The sequence below is a fragment of the Argiope bruennichi genome, chromosome 11 (genome assembly GCF_947563725.1).
Source record: "Argiope bruennichi chromosome 11, qqArgBrue1.1, whole genome shotgun sequence".
NCBI classification, from domain to species: domain Eukaryota; kingdom Metazoa; phylum Arthropoda; class Arachnida; order Araneae; family Araneidae; genus Argiope; species Argiope bruennichi.
Genome location: NC_079161.1, coordinates 94204482 through 94222841, shown reverse-complemented (window position 1 = coordinate 94222841; position 18360 = coordinate 94204482). Strand labels below are relative to the sequence as shown.

At 29.3% G+C, this 18360-nt stretch overlaps 1 protein-coding gene across 2 annotated transcripts in view; it reads left to right on the top strand.

The window, feature by feature from the left end:
• Nucleotides 1-505: 505 nt before the first annotated feature.
• LOC129957081 (histone-lysine N-methyltransferase ash1-like) overlaps nt 506-18360 on the top strand; it is a 64304-nt gene continuing 46449 nt past the window's right edge. Inside the window, exons 1-3 of one of the 2 annotated variants that reach the window (XM_056069219.1) lie at nt 506-582; nt 4526-5038; nt 11101-17357. In XM_056069219.1, coding sequence (XP_055925194.1) covers nt 4601-5038; nt 11101-17357 — 6695 coding nt within the window. In that variant the 5' untranslated portion in view covers nt 506-582; nt 4526-4600. Of the gene's footprint in view, nt 583-913; nt 1031-4525; nt 5039-11100; nt 17358-18360 lie in introns of those variants that run through there. The other variant, XM_056069220.1, reaches the window with a different exon arrangement.

Sequence of the window (18360 nt, the reverse complement as noted above, 5' to 3'; positions counted from 1 at the left end):
AACTTTGCTAGAAAAATCAAATTATCTTCTATGGAATAATATAATAAAATAAAATGTATTTTAAGTATGACTGCAAATTCTGTGAAACTTGGAATTATTTTTGAAAGAAGATATTTTCTTTTAGAAATGTATTTATCATTAAAAGAATATTTTATGTTTAGTAGCTGAACCCCAAACCTTGATGAAAAATATACTTGGCTAAATGTTTTCCTTTTGTGTTGTTTATAATTTATATTTCTTTTTGCTTACAGATTAATATATTTCAACTCAAAACATTTGAATTTATTTTTGTTATTTTTTTCTTCTTCATTTGTTGTTCAGTTTTGTTTCATTTTTTCTATTTTTGAAGAGAATTCGTTAAAAGAAAAAGAAAAAGAAATGGTGGTTGAAATTTTCTTGCACTTGTGTTTTGAATATTTTGAACTTTTTTTTTATAACTATGTTCTTTTTCCTTTCGTTCTGTTTTTGTTTTTTAACGTAAAAGATAGTTTTCAGATCACATGGAGCAGAGATTAGTTTTGATTTTGGCATCAACACAAGATTTAAATTTTTTATAGGCGTCCATGTTATTTTGTTGGAAAGGTATTTATATTTTATCTCTCAGTTAAGTTTTCAGTTTCTTAATTATGCAGTAAATATTTCTTTAAAAGAATGTCTTGCTACATGCTTTGTATTTCATTTCACCTTCTCAATTAATTATGTGGCATATTAATTAATCGCCATTTTGTATTAAGTTCGGACATCGAATATCCGCAGAAACGAAAAAAATATATATCAATCAATACCGTAACAAACCATGTGACTTCATCATGAAAAATCCGTTATAATTTTTTGAATATATTTTCTTATGCTATAAGTTTGTTATCAAATATGTCATTTGTATTTATTGGAAATCAACTGTTTCCCGCCATGTTGATTGGTAGTGCAGTTGTTTTTATTATGAAATTCAATCCCACGATTAATAAACATTTTAATAAAAACTAATAAAATTAATGCAATATTATCATAAAAATTCAAGGATTCATGATGTGTAAGTTTTATCACTTTTCATCTGTTATTTTATACATATTCTTCACATGACAACTTGGCCAGTGAACTTATAACGGCGTGTTTGTAAACCAATGCACCCTCTACTGTAGAGTAACTGATATTTTTTATTGAAACTTAATGTTCCCATTTTTGCATTAGCTCTTCTTTTCAGTGGTATAAAATAATTTTTTTGTATTAATTTCATATAAAGCAGATTTTTAAAAATTTCAAATACATTTATAGAAATAGTATGTGCATATTTAAGAGAAAAAAAATCACAGATGCCGAATATTCAAGCTACCTCAATATGATTTGCAATTAAAAGCTCATATATTTTGCATATCGAATATAATAAATACGATATATTATAGCTGCAGTTGTTATTTAATTTTTTTTACATAAACATAATATTTTCTATTTATTCCATGCTTAATTACAGTACATATGAAATGCATATATCGTTGATTATTTGGTTGAAATGAACTTAAGTTGAAATAATGTAATAAGCAACAAATAAGTATAAAGTGTACATCTTAATAAGCAACTAAGATGTGATTTTTCCCAAATGCATTACTTATATTTTAGGAAAATAAACTATTTACCTTATTTAAATTACAAAATTTTTATTTTCCATGATTATTAAAGTTATGGTTTCTGTTTTCTTTAATCTATTTACAGACAGAATTTTGGATTAATATTCCTTATTTTCAAATCTTATAGTTTGAAAGAACACAATTTTGCCCTTTAAAGTCATATGTATATGATTAAAATATAATTATTGCACTGAAATTTTTGTTAAAATTCATTTCCATTTTCTGTCATATTAAGTTTTGTATAATAAACACGATTATATAAACAACTAAACATTTTGTTTATGTTGTGCATGTTTATTAAATAGTTTAAGCACATGTTCATATGTATTATTATTCTACTAAATAGTATTACGCGAAATAAGAAAGTGGTGACTTTTAGAATTATATGAAGGATAATTGTAGCTAATGCCACTCTCTTTAGGTAATTTGTACATTTTTAAAACTAAATTTTATGAATTAGTATGGGCATTTACTAATTCATAAAAACTAGTTCATTTTACTAGTTCATTTAAAAAAACTGAAAACTTGAATAATACATTAGTTTTAACGTTAAAATGCTGATGTCATGTGTTACACTTTTTGTACTTTTATTGTCCAAGTAATGTTTTTAATGGAAATAAGTGTTTTTAAATGTTGTGGTAAAATTCCTTTTTTAATATATTATTAAAATTGATACAATCAAGTGAATCCCTTTTACTATATTTAATATATTAAACCATAAATCATTCATTAAATATTTTTCATTTATGTTGTATAATTGTTATTAAAAACAACAATACTAATAACTATATTTTATAAAACATGTCTGACAGTCAGATGTTTCTTAATTATTTTTTTGTACTTAGTTACGAAAAAATACTTTTTACATTTCAAAGACTGCAAATTATATTTCATTTTATATTAGTCATTAAAATATTTTCAGTTTATTTTAAAAGTAATAATATTATGATTTATACAATTAAATTGTTTTGAATTGTCAAGTGTTAAAAAATGTTATTTTGGAATAATAATTTATTTTAAAATTTCATTTGGATGCAGTTTAAGTATCATATATCTCTTATGTAGATTAAATTTTCTTTCTTCATCTAATTCTTATAGGCATTTGTAAACAATTGTGATTTAAAAAAAGGATTTTGTTTATTATTTTATGCTTTTAGGAAGATTGATTGTTTTTTTTGTTATGAATACTTTTTTCTAAATGTTTTAAATTTTTTAAAATGGGAAACATTATAATTGTTATACTGTTATCTGTAATTAGTATGAGAGCTATTTTTTAAAAGCACAAAATACACTTTGGCTTTTAGTGTTTGAAACTATTTTAACCATATTTTTAAATAAGCATGTTAATTTATTTTCATTAAGTATTATCCTATACAAACTTTTAAATTTCAGATCTTTAAATGGTTTTATGAGCAAAATTTGATTACGATTTTAATGACTAGAATTTTTACAGATCTAATTCAAATCATGGTAAATTAAATGAATAGTGATACAAAGCAGCTAGAAAAAACTCGTTAATTTGAACCAACTGAACACACCCTAATATGAACATAATTCAATCATTGCTGCACAAATCACTATTGTGATGTGTATATAAAATTGTAAGTAATAAAATAATACAGAAGTTCTAAATAGTTGCTAAAAACATCTAAATATCAGCTTTATTAATGTTTGCTAAAAATTATGATATTTTACAAAATAATTTCTCTATATTATCCCATATTTTGGAATGCATCTATCCCTCTCCTCCTTTCCTACTGTTTTTCTTTACAATACAATTTACATTGAATAGAGATATTTGAATATTGCTACTCTGTGTACTGAACACATTAAATTTCTCATTAAACTTTTTGAAATTAAATTAATTTGAATCTATTGAATTAGTTATGATTCAATTTTAAAAAGGGATTTAAGTATGGAGCTGAAGCAGAAAATACATTATTTATATAAAATTGTTTTCATGTTATTTTTTTTACAGTATTTTAAATGAATTATTTTGATTTAAAATATATTCTGCACCATAAAGATAGAATTTTTGTCTTTTTATTTGTTTTTATGGAGGTTTAAATTGCACACAGTACAAGTACTAATTTAAATAATCTTTGCAAATTTTGTATAATATCGGTTTCATGATATTTTCCTTATAGTGTTTTGAATGATTTATTTCACTTTGAAATATATTCTGTGCCATAAATATGGAATTTTTATTTGTTACTGTGCAAGCTGTACAAATCTTGATAAATTTTACAATCAAAATACACGGTTATTACAAAATGATTGTATCTCAAATGATATTAACTTCTTTGTAAACTTTGATAAGCAGGGAAAATATAAACACAATAAAAAATGAAGCTTAAAGTTTTGATTGAGTATACACTAATTCCTTTTTGCGACTTCCCTTGATACAACAAGCGACATCCATTTAATTATCATGTGAAGTATGCATATTTCAAGTTTCAAATCTGTTACATGCTAAAATAAAAATAAAGAAAAACATTACAACAGAATCTATGATGTGTCTCACTGAGACGGAGATGTAAGAAGTAATTAATTTCAAAAGTTTTAGATAGTCACATGTAAATGGTTATCAAATTAATGATTGCTAAAATGCGTCATAATGTCTTATGTAAAATGATATATTGCTTATGTTTGCATGGCTAAAAATAGTAGTAAAAGTGATTTGTTTTATAACCAAATAAAACTTGAAACATTCTTTTGCATTGCATATAAAATTTTTCTTCCAGTTATAGTCTACAAAAAAATTAGTCATTTCTAATTGGGGTGATTATTTTGAATAATTCTGTATTATAAATTTATTTTAACTTTCATATTTGTAAGATTATATTGATTATGAGAGTTTTTGAAGTGAAAATTGTTATCTTAATTTATTTTTCTTCTTCCAGGGGCTTCCAGCATGGTTGCTAAAGTGAGGAAGCTCATCAAAGAAGTTGCTTAGAAATGAGTAGGAATGTGTGAAGATGGCGCAGAGCCTCTTGACTCAGCGTGGTGTGGAGTACGGCTCCACGATGCGGACACTCCAGGCGACTAAAAAGCATCTATCAAAGAAATGGCGCTCCAGGAGCTGTAGCGAGTCAAGCAGTGATGAAAGCTACAGCAGTACCAGTGACTCGGAGGTGGAATCAAGCCAGAGTTCTGCAACAGCTGAGAGAGAATTCTCGATTGTCAAGGAGAGCAACTTTGCCAATGGTCCTCTCAAGTTGAAGATAGCTGCTCGAAGGGTGAAGAAAGATGTGGGAAATAGTGCATATGATCAGGAGGACGATTCCATTGATTCGCCTCCTTTGGAGAGCGATTCTGAACAAGTACCTGTTGTTGGCACAAGTGCAGCACGAGTTGTGACATGTGTGGGAGAATCAAATAACAGAAAACAGCACTGTAAAAGGAAAATAGAAAAGGTAATTTATTGCATTCCTCATTTATTTAGAACTGTATGTTACTGAGCAATGCTCTTGTTTGTGTGTGTATATACATAGTAACCAATCTAAAGTAAGAAATATTTTGAAAACAAAACGAAATATTTTCAGAATTACAACTAAAAGTATTTCTTATTCATACTAAAACCAAAAAAAAGAACAGGAAAAACATCATAGTATTTAGAGAGTGCAAATGCAGCTACTTCTAAAACACAGATGAATTAAATCAAGTAATCAAAAGTAATAAAAATCAAGTTAATAGGAAAACCAAATAAAAAAAAATCCAGCCTGAAGACTTTTTCAAGGTTCACCTTCAGGCAGATTAAAAAAAAAGGATTTTTCTGTGAAGGAATGCAGACTAAACAGTCTAATAATGATTCCTTGTGACCTGAAAATCCCCTGAAATTAGGTCCAAGAGATATATCATTTTAATAGAAAGGAAAATATAAAACAATAAATTAGAAGAATACATCCACTAATAAGCAAAAATACAATAACAATAATGACAAAAATACCATATAATAACACTCAAACCAGTAATGCAAACAAAAAAGGAAAGCACATACCAGCAGCAGGCAAAGAAATGTTAAGCTATCGATTGTGATTCCCACTTTTTAACCCCTCCAAGCTAACACATTTAAGGTAAAAACAATTGTAGGGTCCCAGCGCCATCTATTGAGTGATCTAATATGCAAGGAAAGTTCTATTTTTATTTTAGGTGAAGGATTAATCCCAAATCATACTTTGTTTAATCAAAAAGTTGTTATTACAGTAGTTTCTGGGAAATTCGTTATTAATTGAATTTTTAATGAGGTTATTTGATGCTTCAATATAGGAATTTTTATTATTACAGACCCTTTTGATCCTTATATGTATGTATTCCAGGTTTTCCCAAAAATGACATTAGTTTTGAAAATCAATAAAAAGAAAGACAGAATCCAATAGAAATATATCGTTTGTTGCCTTATGCTTAGGAAAGTCAGGAATTTTTTCATACAAAATTGCAAATTTAATTAACGTTGCCACTGAAAGTACTATACAAAATAGTAAAAATAAAAACTGGTATGAAAATGCTGCAAGGACCGTTGCAAAAAATTCTAAACAGTGATGTTTTCAACCCCCATATGCAGCTGAAGAAAAAAAATTCCAGATCTCAAGTATTTCATTTTAACTACCTTTGTTGTATGTCGCCTCCTGTGTCACTTTATTGAAGACAATGTTAATTAAATATACAATTTGATGGGATAACATTCTATGATTTTCTAAACGTAAAGTGTAGACAATACATATCTATCATTTTCTGTGCTTTCTATACAGATTATCAAAATTCATCAGCCAATTTTGGGACACCTGGTATATATTGAATTTCAAAAATGTGAATATATTCCACTGTCTATGTTTTTATGTGTTTTAGAGAATATAGTTAAAATTGGTTGCATAATAGACATTTACAGAATTTTAAAAATAAATGTTCATCTTGGAATATTTTAATTGGTATAGTTTTATATCAAATTTACAAATCACTGATCATAAAAATTGAGTATAAATTTTGTATAATTTGTTTTTAGAAAGTCTAATGGGAAAATCAAATAATATATTGTTGTATACCTTTTTTGGCTGTAGAACACTTTAATTCATTATGACGGAGAGATAATATTTTTCACTTTTTCTCTCTTCTTTCTATAAAAGTGTTTTTAAGTGCTCTTTTCTCTTAATATCATATTTCTTAACTATTTTCAGTTTAACCCCCAAATCTTTAATGCTGTTGAAGACGAAATTATTAAATACGTAATCGCAATTAAAATCATAATAATCATCAACCATAACATGCAAATTTTATCAGTTTTGCATTGATATGCTAAATTGTGAAAATTCACTTTGTGCTACTTTATTTGAACTACTGAAAATAATTTAAAATATTCCATTTTTCTATGATTTTTATCAAAAAATAAAATTTTATTTTTCATATAGCATATTAGCATGAAACCAAATTGTTTCCTTTCTTTATTATTGAAATGATGTTTTAATGTGGTATCTGAGAAACAGGCTTTCATCAGACACAGAATTTTGTATATGATAATAACTTCAGTCATCATTTCAGAAAAAAATTCACTTTTTATCCCTAAATGGGGTTTGATACAAAAAGCCTTCGAAATATGTCTTTTTATGAATATACTTTTTCAAGTATCCATTTAATAAATTTGTAGAAATATTATTTTCCTGTTTTTGTAAAAGTAGTAATTTCTGTTACATTCTTTTTGGGATTTTTTTTTTTTTTTTTCCTTTTGAGTAATTTTTTTTTTGTGTATTAAAGATTATTTTACTGTAATATTAGCTATTCAATCATTACAGTAATATTAGCCATGATTAATTTTGGAATGCATTTGTATTTGCATTGGATTTTCATATAAAAATTTACCTTTTAAAGAAATTTTTATGGATATTTTTTGAGTATTTATTTTCTAAAAAGAGTATTGAAAAAAAGTAGTATGTAAAACTCCTTTGGTATACTGTATACTTTGTATCCTCCTGGAGTACTGTAAAACACCTTTTATTAACTGAAAACTTAATTTCAGTTTCTATAAACAACAAAAGTTTAAACAGATTCATTTTTAAAACATATTAATTGTAGTTGAATTGCAGCTTTAAGTAGATGTAGCTTCATTTATGTTGCTTGGCTTTTTGGAAATTTAATGTGAAAGTTATGATAATCTAAAATTTTTCCAATTTCTTGTTTTTATTCTTTATATAATATATTTTAAGGTATATTCATTATTTTTGCTATTATTAACTGTCTATTATTCACAAAATTTTAATAATATTTTAATATTTTTCGGTTAGGTTCGTTTAATAAATTTTTCTTCCTAACTATAAGTGAAAATTTGGTAAAACTTTTGCTAATCTAAAATATTTCCAATTTCAACTTTCTTATCTGATATGATATATTTCAAAATATATTATTATTCTTGCTATTATTTATCCTCCATTAATTGCATTAATTTTAATTCTTAAATGACCACAATGTATCTTGCAGATATAAAAGTTTTTTCCCCCGTTATATTCATCCGATGTTGACAATATTTTCTTTATAATTACTTCTAATAAGAATGTTAATTCATTATTTTTTCATGAGTGAAAATTTTAAATCATAATATATTTAAAATAGTTAATAGATATATATTGCACCTGCGTCTATTGTCTGTTCAATTCTTTGGGACCTGTAAAAAGGGCAGAGAATGAGTGATATATAATGTTTAAAATCATCTTGTAATTTTTGAATTCACTTCTTAATTTGTATTTGTACTTTGATATTTACTTATAATTTGATTACACCATATTTCAATGAAACTGAGGAATATATGATAATTTTAAATGTAAAAAAGAAACAAAACATTGATTTTGTTACAGAAAATGTTATACTGTTGTAATATAATTACTTTATCTGTAACTTATTTTATGTCAGATAAGTGAACATAGAGAAAAAAAAATAATAATTTATATTTTTGCAGTACTTTTTTTTAAAAATTAATGTTGTTTGATATATTTCAAAATAATAGACAACATATAATTAAGAATTTAATTATCTAAATCTAACTTTAAAAAGGTATTGAATTGACTTTAGGAGGGTAAGATAGTTACTTTTTGTTAGAAAGGTCTATGATAGTATTATGCTTCCTGTTCCTTTTTTCGAGATGACATGATATTACTATGTCATGCTATTTTGTAAAAAGCATCAAATTTTTCTAACTTTTCAATGTTTTTCAAGGCTATTTTGATTGCTTTTAGCGCATCCTTCTGAATAATATTTACCTTGTAATACTTCTTTCTAATGTTTCTCCAAACTTGTCCTGTAAAATTAAAAATATTTTTCATTTTGTTACTTTATAAAGTAATTACACAAAACACATCTAAACACATATGTTATTTGAAACATTTACAAAAAGATGAAAAACAGCATCCACTATCTCAATAGTATTGGTTTGAAATTATGTAACTATCGGCATGACATAACAGTCTGATCTTGATGAGATACAAAATTAAAGAGTATGTTTTTTTAAATTTATTGATTCAAAATCTTTGTTGGTTAAAAAAAAAATATTATTCAAAACATTAATGTCCAAACTCAAATGTATTTCGTATATTTATTTTAATGTCAAAAAACACTTATCTTTGATGTTGAAGAATTTGAGATAATCTCGTTTGAAAAAAAATTCAATCTATTTCAATATACCTTTAAAAAAATTAACTTCACTTATTTACGTATAAGTTACCATAGATTTTTGTAGTTTATTTATTGTTTTCTAATGAATTTGTGTGATTGAAGCAAATTAATTAATCTTAGTTTATAATTTTTCTCCCTTGCTGATTTTAAAAAGCTTTCTCTTTGAAATTTACTATTTCTTGACTTCCTCTTTTTTTTTAAGGATTTAAAAAAAAAAAAGAGGTTTAGACTCTAAAAGGAAATTGAAATAAAAATTTGTTTCCATTATGACATCAGGATGGGAAAAATGTTTGTTAGTTGTTTTCAAACTGAACCAACAATAAATATTCATAATTGATGAATGTTTATTGTTGCAGTCATAATGAAATGATTATTTTTTACTCTAAAAATTAAGAAAATTATTATTATAAATCTGTCTACTTTAATTCTACAGTAACTTCTTCCATTGTAAATTAATATCTTATCAATTAGTTCAGGATGTCTAAAATTTTAGAAAGTGACATATCTTTAATTTCTTTACAAATAGATTTTTTTTAATTTTGTCTTCATAAATTTTATTAGGAAAAATATATCATTTTAGTAAAGACTTTAGCTGATGAAAAATTCATTTTTATCATATTTTCTTACCAGAAGATAACAGCATAGTTTCTTTTAATTAATAAAATCTTTGAATTGAGAATATTCAAGATTATATTCAATAACATTTATTGAATATGTGAATTTTTTTCATTGTTTTTAAAAATAATAAATGAAATAAATATTTTTCTTAGTATGATTTTAGTATTAATAGCAGCTATTAAATTAAATTAAGTAGATATTTCCATAGTTTATAATTATTAATCAGTAAAAAGCCTTTGATTTTATTCCTGAGGAAACTGGCCTAAAAACTTTTTTTGTTTAATATTAAATTCATTATAGTGAAGGATACATGCTTTTGATACAAAATAGCCAAACCAATTTTAAATTTGAATTGAATTGCATATTTTTGAATACATTTATTGAATTTGATGTTTTATTATGTAATATTAACAAAAGCTGAATTCAAAAGAATCAGATTTATTATAAATCTAAAATGCATGATCCTTTAGTATTATTTTGAATATTGCAGCATAATGTTACATGCTTATAAATTCATAAAAATAATTATTTCTGATATAAATTATGTAATATGTAGAATATATCATGTATAAAGATTTTAGTAATATTCTCTCTGGTAGAAGATTTTTTTTATGGATTTATAGATTATTTTCTATGATATTTTTAATGATGTTGCTTATATTTTAGATATTTTTTCCTTTGTTTTCTGAAATGGGTATTGTCAGATATCGATCTCCAAAAACTCTATTACGGATCAATATTCCTAATTCTCAATACTCATGTGATGTAGTATATAAAACTCAATACTCTTCAAAAACTTACTAAAGTTTTTAATCTATTTTAATTACATCTAATTACATTCACGAACATCTAAAACTACGACGCACATAAAACATTACATCAAAACATAAACATTGAAAACAAGTGCTCATAAAAAAAAGAAGTTGCCAGATACAAGAAAACATACAACAAAGTTTAAAAATAATCTCGTAACCAGTCAGTTTTCTACAGGTATCCTACAATTAAGGTATCCTATAATTTTGCTATTTTGTATCATATATTTAGTATTTGTAACATAGTTAAATTTCTAGTGAGGGATTCCTAATTCTGCATGTTAATTGTATAATTTGTTATGTATTTTTATGGAGATGTGTTTTCTAATTAAAAAAAAGCATCCATATATAGACCAAATAAATTTTGAATGTTTCATTTGTTTTTATTCCAGAAACGATGCCTCCAGACTAAAGATCCTAGAGTTTCTTGTGGTGGACAGTACTCTGCTTGTAAAGGTCCCAGGGCATCTCGTCGCTGCAGTACAAGTGGTAGTTCTAGTTCTTCCAGTTCAAGCAGCAGTTCTACTGGCTCCTCTGGTAGCAGCAGTAGTGGTAGTAGCAGCGGGAGTAGTACGAGCTGCAGTAGTAGTGGAAGTAGTTCCAGTGGCTCCAGCAGTTCATCGGGCAGCTCAAGCAGCAGCAGTAGCTCCAGCTGCAGTTCTTCTGAAAGTGAGAGCTGCTGCAGCATTTCCAAATATGGCCATTGCCGAAGGAGGAAGAGTACTAAATTGAGGAAGGCGTCCACCAAGTGCCAATTAAATTGTAAGACATCTCGTGAATGCTCTGAGTCGTCCAGAGACTCTTTTTCTAATTCAGGCCTGCCATCGGAGAAATCGAGCATGAGCAAAAGAGTAATTGGTGACTGTGCCCGCAATAAAAAGTTGCAGGTTGGAGAAATTGACTATTTTACCATCTCATCCTCTGATGAAACTGCATCCATAGAGGCTGATAAAAATAACAGCCTCCAGGAATGTTTCAGCATGTGGAGAAAGGTGGAGGAAGAACATTGCGCTATCATTGAGGACAGTGTGTTTAAAAATGAGAGTAGCTCGGACTTACACATGCAAGTTTTGAGTGTTACTAACGCAGAAGTGGAGTGCAACATCAATATCCCAAGCAAAGTTGGACTACATGATGAGAAGCATTTAGTTGTTGTAAATAATGAAAATTGTAAAAATCAAAACAATGTAGAATGTAACTTTAATTTTTTGTGCATGGATCAAGTGCCATCACAACATATTGTGCCTAGCACAAGTCTGGACTTGGATGCATTACCCAGCTCTTTGTCTAATGTGTCACCAGATAGTGGTATTCAGTCATCAGGCGATTCTCCTCTTAGGATAGAGTGTGAATTGCCGCCACCAACTTCACAAAATCTCTCAACTGATAATCAAACTTCGGCCAGTATCATGCCATCTGATTATTTTAATAGGACTGATGTGTCAGAAACATCTCGGTTACATGAAACTCATACTAAACATGTGCCCCCCACCCCTTCACCTCCAGTTTTGACACCGCCTGAACCATTATGGACAAGTAATGATTCCCAACCCCACACAGAAAAACGAAAAAGTTCAGATGACCATCCTGCTCCTCTTTTGGTGCAAGAAGATGTGCAAAGAAAGTTTAAAACTTCCATTGGCACCAAAGTGGAGTCTATGCTGTCAGATTATAAAAGAATGGAATTTAATAGCACAAAGGAATTGATAGCTGATGCAATGACTAACACTGTTAACATGGGAAGCAACCATAAAATGAACCCTTTGTCATTAAATGCAAGCGTTTCTGAGTTTTCTAATGATGACAAAATTTCCAGTTGTGATTCTTTTTCACAGAGTTCATTGCATATGATGTTTACCGAGCAACCAATAGTTGGACAAAAAACAGAATCTGCTGTTTTCCCCTTGAATCCTACACCATCCATATTACCATCATCTGAAACCAGACGTCGCCGAAACAGATTTGTGAGGCGCAACACCGACACCAATTCCAAAGCTGACAATGAATTGCAGCTTCTTGTTCAAAGTGTTCAAGATTCCATCAGTTCTCAGTTTCAAGGTGTGGAATCTGATGAACTGAGTGATGTGGATGTGAATAGCATTCCTGTCACAGCTCTGACATGTGACACCACAAGTGATAGCTTCTGTGATAAACTCTCAAACGAAGACAATATTGATATGCTTCTGGATGATAGAACATGCATGCAGGAGGATCAAAAGCTTAATAAAACTATAGATTCTGCCAAAGATGTTGTCTGTTGCAATGACCAGTACGTTGCAAAAGACGAGAAACAAATTGTACTTTCGGATTCTGGTAGTACAAAAAATTCTGACGAAGATTCTTCATATCTTACTAATGCCCATGCCATACAGCAGCTTAATTCTGAATTATATGATTCAAATAGTATCTCCTCTGTTAAAAACTGTGAGGAAAATGAGGCAGATAAAACCACTTCTGATATTCATATAAATTCTCCCGAAGCCTTAAAACCAAGAGACACAGAATCAGATTCTGAGTTATTACCTGTACCTGAAAAAGTCTCTGAAGTACCCATTGCTCATTCTCCTAGTACTCAGTGCAATAATAATGAATCAGAAGTACCAGATAAAATTCCTGAGGAGGTTTATAAAGATCTCGAGAAAAGTGGCCAAAATTACAAATATGATTTATTTACTGAAAATGAGAATGAAAAATTTCAAACCGATGATAACATTGAGCCTGTTGTCAGTGAGCCAAGAGAGAAAGTGAAAGAAAGTAAAAGGAAGTCTGGAAAAAGAGGAAGACGTAAAACAAAAGTTAAAAATTGTAGGTCATTAAATGAAGAAGCCAATATTAAAATAGAAGCCAGTAAATCATTAAATGAAGAAACCAATATTGAGGAAAATACCATTATACCTACTTCTCCAGCAGTTACTGCAGTGAAGAAGCAAGCACATCAAAGTGTCATGGCTGAATCTGATTGTGTTTCTTCTGTCTTTGAAGAGATTAGCTGTGGAAAGACTGTGAGTAAGAAGAGTGCTTCAGAAGTTGCAAAGAATATTGCCTCAAAAAACTACAGTATAAGTGAAAATATCCAGGATTATGAAGAACTTCTTGAAATACCTGTGATTGTGACAGATGATAAGGATGTACCAGATACTGTGAATGATGAGGAAACACTCATTAAACAACCAGAACCACCTGTAGATATGAACCGTTCTAAATCTCCAAACCTTTCACCAAAAACCTCATCTCAAAAAGCTCAAAGAAGCTCAAAGAGAAACAGTACTCCAAAATCTTCAAAAAAGAAAAGCAGCAAAAAGGCAAAACAGAATTCTACTCTTGAATCCAAGTCCAATGAAGCTAAGGTTGAAAAAATAAAGGAAGTTAAGGACATAGATATGATGTTCAATGATGGAACTGATAAAAACAAAGTTTTAAATGCTGAGGACTCATCAAAAATATTGAAAGAAGAAACAGGAAAAAATGACATCAATTCCGACCATACAGTAGTATATGATGATCTATCTTCTCAATCTAGTCATTTACTCAAAGAGAAAACATCTCTTCCTGGTTCATCTGATAATGCCAGAATTGATAATCATTCCTCTAAAGATGATTCTTTTCTAACTAATGATATAGATGAAACAGATATGAGTAGTTTTATTGAAGAAAAGGAAAGAACACCCCCTAAGAGAAGAGGTAGGAAGAGTAAGAAAAAGTCTCCGAGTAAAGAGCAAAACCTTGGTAATAAAACTAAAACACAAGAGATTGAAATTAATTCTTCAATAGAGACTGTGACACCTGTATTAGCTAATGATCAAGTAGAAGAAACAATCTCAGTTGAGTCGGACAAAATTAAGGATGCCGAAACTGATAAAGTAATAAGTACACATAGTGAAAAGAAGCAGAAAAATAAAGTTTCAAAAGCACAAAATCTAAATAATGTAGAAATGATAAATGCACATATACCAAATTTGAAAGTGGATGACTTATCAGAACTTGACACTTCTGAAGTGTCTACAAAGAAAGGCAGGCCAGTCAGGAGTAAAGGCAAGAAGGATTCTAGTTATATGAATGTTGATGCAATTATTGAAGAAGTTGCTAATTCAAGTGCGCACAAAGGTAAGGAAATGCGCTCATCTTCTACTGAAGCAATAAAAAAATTAGATAGTTCTATTTCTCCGTGTAATAAAAGTGAATTAATTTCATCGGAAGCAGTTCTTAAAACCCCACCGAAGCGAAAAACCAAAAAACGAAATTCAGCATGTGAAGTTGCCAATAAAATACTGAATTCTACAGAATTAATATCGGACGCTTCACCAACCGTGAAGTCGAAGACTCTGGTTTCTAAACAAAATCAATCAGTTTGTAAGCAGTCAAAACCCAAAAAGACCAATAAAGAAACAAGTGAGGTACCCAATGAAGAACAGCAATCAGGCTCTACACTTTTGACAACTGTAAACAGTGTTGTAGAAACGTCATCGCCTGTTACTAATGTTGCAGATGTATCTAAAAAACGAAAATCTCGTCCTTCAAAATTGAAAACAGTAACAGAATCTGATACTTTGGTATTGCCAACAGACTATAAGAATGGTGAAAGCTTACCCATAACAACAAAGAAAAGTAAGAAAAAGTCCATAAGCTTGAATAAGAAAGAATTCTCTCTCAATGAATCTCCAAACAAGTGTCTGGAGAAGAATTCAGCATCAAGTAAGTTAATTTCTTCTGAAGTAACTTCACCCGATAAAGAGAAGAGGGGAGAATCAAATAAAAAATCGAACCTCAAAACTGCTGGTGATTCTTTATTGAAAAAAGTATCAGCTAATAATGTTCCTTCTTTAGAATCTGCCGGTAAATGCTGCAAAGTATCCAAATCTCCTAGTAAAAAGTCACCAAAAGACGATTCACATTGTAAAAGTAAAAGCAAAAAAATAAAAGAAGACTTTTCTCATTCAAATAAAGTGAAGCAATACAGCCCGACTGATAAGTCATTGAAAACATCTCCAAATAGTGAAAAATTATCTTATATTGAGACCAAAGAATCTGTTCGTGAAAACTTAATAGACAACACTCATTTTCTTCCAAAGTCCAGTAAAAAGGAAGTAAAAAAGACTAAAATCGAGGAAGAGAAAGAGAACTTTGGAATCAGAAAGGCTGATAAAATGTCTTCTAGCAAGCAAAAGAGCAAGGTAACAAAAGAAGGCAAGTCATCGTCTGTTAAAGTTCTTGCAGAAGACACCAAAAAAGGCTTAGTTTCTCTTGATACTTCTGGTGAGATGGAGCTTCCTCAGCGAGAATCAGAAAGAGATGATGCTTTGTCATCTCTTTCACATAATGAAGAAGCTGCAGATGCTTACTCCGATGCTTGTGGATCCAGTGGTTTGGACAGACATTCTTCTATGGAAATAAAACCTCTTAAGAAGAAAAAGTACTTGAAAGCTAAATATGCCGATGATCCAAATTTCATTGCTGATTTAGATGAATTGGCGAAACTTCTGAGGTCTTGCTATATTACCAAGAAACATGCCAAATCAAAAGAATCTATGAATGACTTATTACTGCCTTCTATTTTTCAACTTCGTCAGTATATCAAAGGGAAAAATGACAAAGTGTCTCGCTTCATGCAGGCTATAAAAAACAAAGGGCCGAAAGCCAAAGCACCTGTTGTTAAGAAAAAGCCAAAGAGATTGTGCAAAGCAAAAGCCACCTCCAAAGCATTGCCAAATCAGAAGTCCAAAACTTCTGTAAATGAAAACTGTCTTCCACTCAAGAAACGTCGATGTCATGTTCAATCAAATCAAGTTCAAGCTCCAAAACCTGCCAATCATGAGGCTCCTGTGCAAAAACAGTCTCTTGTAAAGAGAATAGCTAATTCATTTGATGAGACAATCGAAGAATGTATCCGTAAGCATATGATGGGTGGTTTAGCACCAAGTGAAAAACCTCCAGTAGTATCAAGTACAAAATCAAAAAATAAATCGCAAAACAAATCAAATATAGCCATTGATCTACTTAACAAAACTTATGACTCGTATAATGAAACTATAGACAATTGTGTGAAAAATTTTGTTCCTATCTTCGAAGATGACAATTTACCAAAGGATGATGCCTCTAAGAAGGTTGACGACGATGCTGAAGATGTGCCCCTTGCATCATTAGTGAAAAACAAAACACTGACAAAACCAGCTCCTAAGAGAAAAGTAACAGATGCAGTTGTTGCATACAGGCAAAAACGCAAGCGACTTGTTAAGGAGGCAATAATGCAGGCTCAGAAACCAGCTAAAGAGGTAACTTCACCTGAAGTCGTCGTTAATGGTCAGAAAAAGAAAAGGAGGTTCAATAAAACTGGGTTTGTTAGGGTTAAAAAGAAAAAAGCTAAGCCTGTTGTTAATGGAAGTGTTGAAGTTCTTGATGTGGCACCTGCAACAAATGGTGAAGTTATTGATCTTACATCAGAGGATGCTATGATGGACTCTATTGAAAGTGTGGTAAAAGCAGGAAATGTCGATTCTGAATCCTCAAGGTCTAGGAGGAAAAGGAAAAATGTGGCCCAGAAATGCGAAATAGAAGTTCTAGATTTGACTAGTGGTAATGATGACAATGATATCGAATGTTTGGATTCTAAAAAGCTAAAGCTTTCTGATGAAGAAGATGAATTAGAACCAAAGTAAGATGTAACACTTTTTTTCTTTATTTAGTAAGATTCTTGCTGTTTTTTTTTATTTTGTATTGAAAGAGTGAAATTGTTTATTTAATGTTAAAAATACAAAATTCCCATTTTTAAATCCATTGTATCTTTGTAATCTTATGTAAGTGCCTTTTATAATACTTTGGTACTATTGTATTAAACATTACAACAAATTTTAGTAGCAGTTTTTATGTAGTATCTTCTAATTTTTCATTGATTTTTTTTAAGTATTGTGTGTTAATGGTATACAGTAATAGACCATTAATGAAAATTGTCTTGTACTGTGCCTTTATGAGATAGTGGGAATAGAACATTTTAACGAATCACTTAAATACCATATAAGACAAACAGTTTTTCAATACTATTTTAACAAATTAATGAGTAGAAATATAATTTACTAGAAAACAATATTCATTTCTTTCCCACTAACTAGAGAGTTCATTTTTCAGTTCATTTTTTTATATGATGATAATTCCTTACAGAGGAAAGTTTGTTGTTGCTGTGATAGGTTTTTGCTTGTCTGTTATCTCAGTAAGGTGGCTTTAAATTTTATCCAGTAGAGTACCTTTTCTTGGCAACTGGAAAGCACTGTAATCATGAACAGAAACAAATTTCATGAAATCAGTAACCCTACAATGGCAACAGTAAATCAAAGTTGGTTCGGTTTCTTTCATTTCTGATAAATGACTGAAGAGCCAGAAACCTTAAATAATATGACTTGGCAGAAATGTAACATATTCTTGTGTGAAGACTTCAATTTTTTGGAAAATTTTGTTTGTAAATGCATTTATTACTGGTCTCAATTACGTATTTAAATTAACCATTAATTTATAAGTTTGAATTTCAATTTTTTAAGATTTATCCCAAATGAATTGAATTGGCAGGATTTAGATTGTAAAGGAAAGAAATATACTTAATATTTCATCTTAACTGTCATGTCTTAAAATCAGTACCCATGGCATATTTGTCTTCTGGGTGTTAT